Source organism: Musca vetustissima, unplaced genomic scaffold (assembly GCF_032173495.1).
Source record: "Musca vetustissima isolate MV318-11 ecotype Yass unplaced genomic scaffold, APGP_CSIRO_Mvet_v1 utg7535, whole genome shotgun sequence".
Classification (NCBI taxonomy): Eukaryota; Metazoa; Arthropoda; class Insecta; order Diptera; family Muscidae; genus Musca; species Musca vetustissima.
In genome coordinates this window covers 158,869-166,857 of record NW_026877045.1, presented here as the reverse complement: position 1 = coordinate 166,857, position 7,989 = coordinate 158,869, and the positions used below count along the sequence as shown (strand labels likewise).

The window sequence follows — 7,989 nt, the reverse complement described above, 5'->3', positions numbered from 1 at the left end:
TAATACTTTTTCCAACCTTCGATCATTTCCGAAGATGGAACCCATCGTTCCACTCCCTCTGGTACCCCACAAACATATATTTGTATATAATAACCTCTTCCTGTACTTCTGGTTATATATTTTATAAAAAAATTCCATATATAAAGCGAAAAATAAAACCAGTTCGTAGTAATTCCGTAGACAAACCATAGGCTACGCGTATACATCTGTCCGACTGAAACTATTTACTTGAACCTTCTGGTTCACGCAGAAGGGAAGCCCACAAATGGAAATAGAAATATCAAGTAGAATAAAACATCTCGAACATGGTATTTCAAAATGGATGGGCTGCGCACAAGACCGACGCGCTCGGAAATCTTTTTTAAGCTCTATAAGTAAGTAATTATAGAAGAAAGTCTTTGTTGGGGTACCATTGGACTCTGTTCAAAATTTAATCTCAAACAGACACCCGTTCGAAATATATATGGCTGCTATGCAATCGGACAAACATTACGAGTTTGGTGCACCATTTATATAAAATCGGACGAAATTATATACGTGGGAGCTATATCTAAATCTGAGCCGATTTCAATGAAACTTTGCCAGAGATTAATTTATATTAATTTCAGTACATTGTACAAAATTTGTAGCAATCAGTCAAACTTTGTATCTTTAGTGTACATAAAATTAGACGAAACTATATATGGAAGCTATATATAAATCTAAATCGATTTTCACGAAACTTAACACACATCATTGTGAAGGGTATACAAAAATATCCAGAATGTGTACCAAATACAAATACTGATGCAATATCACGTTGACTTTTTCCGTTTTTATAAGCGATTTCAATTGCAATAACATTACAGTTAAAATCGCAGACTCATCATCCGCTCCAAAATTGATACCTATTATTGGTGCTTAGTGAATTTGAAATGACATGGGAAAATACAAGTGTTTCAGCAGAACTTTGGAAACTTATATCCCAGGATGACACCGCTTAAATCAGGTCCCTTAAAACTATGTATGGTAAAAACAAGTTTAAAACAAAACAATTCCATTGACTTAATTGTCTCACAATTTCCATTCCCATGACTTAATTGTCTCACAATTTCTACGCAGTCTAAAAAAATATTCGATGGGAGTCAAAAATAATGAATGAAGAAATGTCACATTTAATATAAATACTTAACATATTTCCTTTTGTAAATATGAATATAGTAATAGCCTAGACAGACGACAGCCTTAATTTGAATTAACAGCCTTATACCATAGACAGACGACAGCCTTAATTTGCATTAAAAAGTTCTTAATTTGAATTAAAATTTACCCTGACACAGTGTGGTGAAGTTTCAAAAATGCATTTATGAACCAGTTTTTTGTTTCAAAACTATTGTTTGTCTATGTGTAGGAAGAAAATATTGACATTTGTTTACAATATTTTTTAGGATTACATCTTTTTGAAATTGATACATAGCAGGAAGGAAAACTAACAGCTATAATGAAGATAAAACAGCTCCAAATTTGATGAAATGTAGAATTTTGCCTCTAAATATTTCTAATTTTTATTTTCGTAAACGTAAAGAAATTTGACAACAATCAATTTATTTTCTACAGCATTGCCATATTGAAATTGCTTAATTCAGTATAAATTCAGTTTGATTTTGTGCATTAACAACACATAAAAATGAGGATAATGTACAAGTTAATTTGAATTAAGGCTGTTAAAGCAAATTAAGGCTGTCGTCTGTCTAGACTATTAATTCAAATTAACTTGTACATTATCCTCATTTTTATGTGTTGTTAATCCACAAAATCGAACTGAATTTATACTGAATTAGGCAATTTCAATAAGGCAATGCTGTCGAAAATTAATTGTTTCTTGTCAAATTTATTTACATTTATGAAAATAAAAATAAGAAATGAAGTCAAATTTCAACCATTTTTTAAATTGGGAGCTGTTTTGCTAAGATCATAGTAGCTATTCCTCCTTTGTCATGTATCTGTTTCCTAAAGATGTAATCCCGAAAATATCGAAACAAATGTAAAAAATGTTCATCCTACACACAGACAAACAATTGTTTTGAAGCAAAAAACTGTTTCGTAAATGCAGAAACTCTCGTCTGTCAGGGGTAAATATTTCAAATTAAGAAATTTTTAATGCAAATTAAGGCTGTCGTCTGTCTATGGTATAACTTTCTGAGTCGATTTTGCATGCCCGTCCGTCTGTCCCTCTGTCTCCCCATGTAAAATGTTCACATTTATGATCCAAATTTGGCACAGTTCATTTGGAGGCTACCCTTATATGGGGGCTACCAGAAAAAGTGGAGCGATATTTATAATTTTTAGTGGAGACATAGCGAATTCGGTTGAAATACGCGCTCAAGAACCCCAAAATACCGAAAATTGGACCGATATAGCCCATCTTCGAACTTGATCTGTCGAAAATGACTATTTCGTTGAGTTATAAACAGAAACACTAAATTAATATACCCTCCATATTATGGGGGTACAAATGTACCCGGTTATGAACCGTAGGGTTAAGTCGGTTCACATATAGAAATATAGCCAAAGTGGTAAAGGGTATCATATAGTCGGCCCCGTCCGACTTTACTACTTTCCTTATTGGTTATAAACGATTTCAACTATGGTTACATTTTTTGCAATAAGGACTACATTCGCTCCAAAATCGATACCTACTATTGGTGCATAGGTACTGAATTTCAAATGGCATGGGAAAATACAAGCGTTTCTGCAGAACATTGGAATCATATATCCCCGGATGACACCGTTTAAATCAGGTCCCTTAAAACTATGCATGTCCCCATGACTTAATTGTCTCACAATTTCTACGCAGACTAAAAAAACACAATTCGATGGAAGTCAAAAATAATGAATGAAACAACAAAAGACAATATTTTTTTTAAATCGAATTGAAACGTTGACAAATATTTTTGACAATTTACTTTACTAACAATAAAGAAAAAAGTTTAAACCCATATGATTGTCACTTACACCTTATTAAATACACCATGGAATGAAATGTCAGTTAAAGTTATTGCAAACATGAAAATAAAAGAAAAACAAATTTGTCATGTTGAACTTAAATGTTGAAGAAAGTCAAACATTGGATCGATGAAAAAAAAAATAGTATTTCAAAAGAACAACAAATTTCCAACAAGTAAACAAAAAAATTTGTCCAAATCTCGTTACTAACATCACACGGGGAAAGATAAACAAGACCTGTGGTAGGTAGAGTTTATGCAAATGGAATGGGATCTCACACACGCACGGACGCACAAAACGAAACACCGAAACGTATTTCACAATAATGATAACGAAACAAATATATCATTTAACTTCCCCGGAATTGACTGATGATAAACAAAGACGCGTATAAACTGACGATTTTTTGGTAGGTAGAGTTTATGCAAATGGAATGGGATCTCACACACGCACGGACGCACAAAACGAAACACCGAAACGTATTTCACAATAATGATAACGAAACAAATATATCATTTAACTTCCCGACAAGGATTGATTGACTGATGGATTGATTCCCGAATAGGTTGTTGTGAATTCGCCTAAAGACGCGTATAAACTGACGATTTTTTGGTGGGTGCTTACAATTTTTGTTTATTTTCTTCCTATACAGTTGATTCTAACTGCAACAACAACAATTAATTTGTTTATTTCTTGTTACTTAGCAGCCAGCCACAAAACCAAAACTAAAAAAAAATGCGAGGGTAAATCATTGAAATTACTGTCAAAGTGCCTCATCATCATGATCAAAGTTTTACTTGGAGGTACTTCAAATGGAAGAAAATGGATAAGACCAACCGCTCTTCCTCACATTCAAAATTGTTTCACCCGACGTGAAGCAAGTTGCAACATGCACGTGAAGAACACAACATTTGTCCACACTGACCGGATAAGATAGGCCCCATTTTTTGTTATCTACAGTGATGTTGTTTACGATGGGCAATGAAGGTTGCGTGAAGGTCGGGCGGTTGGTTGGTTAGTCGGTCGACGGTGGTGGTGGCGGTTTTTTCACAATGTGTGGTGCTGGTCTATTACTCTACATAAAACTACACATCAGGAGCACAGCGCAAAACACAGCAAATGTGGGGTGGGGTGGTTTACAATTCAGAATTTTTTTTCACTCATCATTTTTTTTTTCATTTCTTCCAACATGCAAATAATTTCTCATACAGAATTAAAAAAAGAAAACACATTTAATAAATTCAATATAACAACAACAAAAATAATCACCTTTTTTTAAAACTCTTGCGCGGCGGAATCACAATAATTGTATAATCGTATAATTTTCATTCAATCTTGATGATGAAGATTTGATTTTGCATTGCCTTGATGATATGGGTTTTAAGGGTTTGATAACTTTTTCGTGCCGTTTTTTCGTTTTGGTGTCTTCTTTGCCAGCAGCAGCCGCCGCAGTCAGTCTCACTTGTTGAGAATTTCACAACGTTTTATTTCGTCGAGACGCCAAAATCACTTTCCTCTTGTTTGATAACAACAGACAGATCTATTTTTGATTTATTCACATTTAGTTTTGTATTTTGCCGGCTTGAATTCTTTCTTATTTCCGTATTTTATTCCCACACATTTTTCACTTTCTGGTTGGTTGGTTGATAGTAGTACTATTTGATTTCATTCTGTTCGTCTTGTGCTTTGCACCGACCAAAATTAAAAACGTTCCACTTGCTTAAAATCAAGGAGCAGAGAGAAAAAATGTCTCATAAAGCAGTGATGCTCATAAACTTGCATTGGCATTTGCTGAGCACCACTGTCATAAACATCACTTGGACAACATCGCTTGAGTGAACCGATTGTTGAGAAAGGGAGACATGGAAGGGAGAAAGGGAGACATGGAAGGGAGACAGTTAACGGTTCAATTGAAGGGATTCTCTGATATGAGCGTTTGAACTCAAAATTTCAGCGAGGTTATTCACTGTAATATGATAACACATGCGCTAACCACTACAAAATTATTAGTCGTAATCAGGGACAGTAACGGTTATAAGTAATATCAAATCAGTTATAAAATAACAGTTATTTGTGGCCTAAATAAAAAATCCATTTTAATTATTTATTTTTTCCGTCAAAAATACAAATCGTCTCAGTAGTTTTATTTTTTCCGTCAGAAAATAAAACTCTTTTTACGTTTTTGATCTATGCATGTCTGTCTGTTGATGTTAAGTTGTAAACAATGTACATGTCGCATTTATAATCCGATTTGGATGAAATTTGGTACAGCTCATTTATTGGGGGAAATCGGTTCAGCTCCCATAAATATTTTCGTCCGATTTGATGTAAATGGTGCACCAAAGTACTTATATATCTTTCGATTTGCATGAAATTTGGCACAGCGTATTGAAATGGGTCTACAATGATGTGTATTAATTTTCGTGAAAATCGGTTCCGATTTAGATATAGCTCCCATATACATTTTCGTCCAAATTTATGTAAATGGTGCACCAAAGTCCCTATATGTCTTTAGATTTGCACGAAATTTGGCACAGCGTACTGAATTGGGTCTGAAATGATGTGTGTTAGTTTTCGTAAAAATTGTTCAGATTTGGAAATAGCTCCTATATATTTTCTCCGATTTTAAGTAAGTGATGCACCATGTACCAAAAATATGACCGCTAGGCATAAAACTACTGAAAATAGTATAGCCTAACCTGAGACAAACTTCGTTGAAATCGGTCTAGATATAGCTTGCATAAATTTTTTCGTCCGATTTTAATTAAATGGGTCATAAACTCCTCATTTTTGTCAGATTGACGCGAAATTTTGCACAACGTACCAAATGGAGTAAATAATGACGTAACTGATTTTTGTATAAATGCAGGCAAAGCCCATATATTCGACAGACTTCACGTTTATTGGGTTTCAAATAATCAGCGAGTGTCCGATTGAGATTTGCTTTAATCGATTTACGTAATTTGGTCTTATGCTCTATATATCCAAATGAAGAGTTTAGTATAGGAATGACAGAATGACATGTTTATGAATTGATCTAAGTCGGTTCACGCGGGGAGCAGAGCTGAATGCTAACGGGCGCGTCCACAGGTTGCGAATAATGGGAAGCCCAACACCATTCGTTGGGTAACTGTGAATAACCAATGAACAGTCGCGGACAATCAGCGGGCTCAGGGGGAGAGTCTCGGAGGAAATGACCGAGTGCCTATGATCCCTGAGCCGGCGAGAATGGCGCCCCTCTCTTATATCCTCAACAAGTGTTTGAGACTTTGTTGCCAAGTCCTTACCATGGTAAGAGGCTATGCCATGGTCGACCTCAAAGCCTCACTCACATCACTTTCTATGGACTTTTAAAATCCATTTGAAAATTGCTCCTAAAGTCATTGTTTAAAAATCGGCGTCTAAAGAGTTTGTTTAAAAATCGACTTCTGAATATATGGTCTGTTCCAGAATAATGTAAAATTTTTAACTACGATAACAAGTTTTCCTTTATGATATCGACAATTATTGTAAAAATTAGTACATTCTTGCAGCACAAAAACAGACCATTAATGTATATTCCCGAACTGCAGGAATCTAGCTCGTCTATAAAGACTCTCTTCAGCTCGTCTATAAAGACTCTCTTCAGCTCGTCTATAAAGACTCTCTTCAGCTCGTCTATAAAGACTCTCTTCAGCTCGTCTATAAAGACTCTCTTCAGCTCGTCTATAAAGACTCTCTTCAGCTCGTCTATAAAGACTCCCTTCAGATCGTCTATAAAGAATTCCTTCAGCTCGTCTATAAAGACTCCCTTCAGCTCGTCTATAAATACTCCATTCAGCTCGTCCGTAAAGACTCCCTTCAGCTCGTCTATAAATACTCTCTTCGGCTCGTCTATAAAGACTATCTTCTTCTATGTCTTTTTAAAGATTCCCATCAGACGATATTGGACTCCCTTTGCTTCCTTCAACTTGATTCTCTTTCATATTTAAAAATACTTTATAATAAAGACTCCCTTTGGTGTTTTGGCGGCATTGAACGGAGAACCAAAAAATTCTTTATTGCCCCCATTGAAAATGTGGAGCAAAGAATTTTGCTCCACATTAGAGAGGTCATACCGACTCAATAAAACGGTACCACCCATTTCTTGTTTAATATTATTTTTTACTACCTCTGAAATTATAAACATAAAAACGTGTTTTTTTGTCATCGAATATACTATTTTCAAATCAATTTTTGAACCATATCAACAAACAAGAACATGCACTTCTAATAATCTCCCATTTATGCTCTCGGCAGAATAGATTTCAAAATTTCACTTTTTCCAATTTATATTTCCATTTTCAATTATTAAAGATTTTAAACTATAATTTACAAATGTTACTGGATCCACAGAAAACATAAATCTAATAGGCATCAACTCTTGGTGGATCAGCAAATGTACCTTGCCTCAAGCGTTCCTTACGCATAGCCTAGAAAACAAGGTAAACAAACATAAACATATAAATATTTTTTTTATATTATATTTCTACTTACATGGAAGCGCAACATTTGTTTGTGCATGGTGAAGCATTCATTGTAATCATCAATTAAATCCTTGCACATTTTCTTGCCCCGTTCGGCACCGTAGGCTTCCAAACAGTCCATCATGTTCATTTCCATTACACCGCATTTATCGTAGGTTTGATGGTTAATCAAACTGCCGGTCAAATCGGTGAAGGGAGTTTGCAAATATGGAGTGATGGGCATGATGAACTCTAGAAAATGGAAAACACAAATTATTAATAAATAGAAAAAAATTGGAATTTATTTTGTTATAAACAGCTGATAGAGCTATGTATGATGTATTTGTGGAAGCGAACGGTATTCCAAAGAATGTGACGTAACATTGATTTGCTTATAGTTCCATTGTTTGAGCAAATTTTGTTAAGTATCACTTTGTAGCTTTGATTATATTTGTAAATTGTTTGTGATTTTTTCAATTGAATTTATTAAATATTCACCTTCAAATTGGAAATTTTAAGA

The 7,989-nt window shown here is 34.6% G+C and overlaps 1 protein-coding gene across 1 annotated transcript; it reads right to left on the bottom strand.

The window, feature by feature from the left end:
* Nucleotides 1–7,360: 7,360 nt before the first annotated feature.
* On the bottom strand, nucleotides 7,361–7,728 carry LOC133321544 (NADH dehydrogenase [ubiquinone] iron-sulfur protein 5). The gene is made up of 2 exons (XM_061530629.1): nucleotides 7,501–7,728; nucleotides 7,361–7,436 (listed from the first exon to the last, which is right to left on the bottom strand). Exons 1-2 carry the CDS (start codon nucleotides 7,711–7,713, stop codon nucleotides 7,371–7,373), a joined length of 279 nt encoding a protein of 92 aa, XP_061386613.1. The 5' UTR covers nucleotides 7,714–7,728; the 3' UTR covers nucleotides 7,361–7,370.
* Between the last annotated feature and the right edge of the window lie 261 nt (nucleotides 7,729–7,989).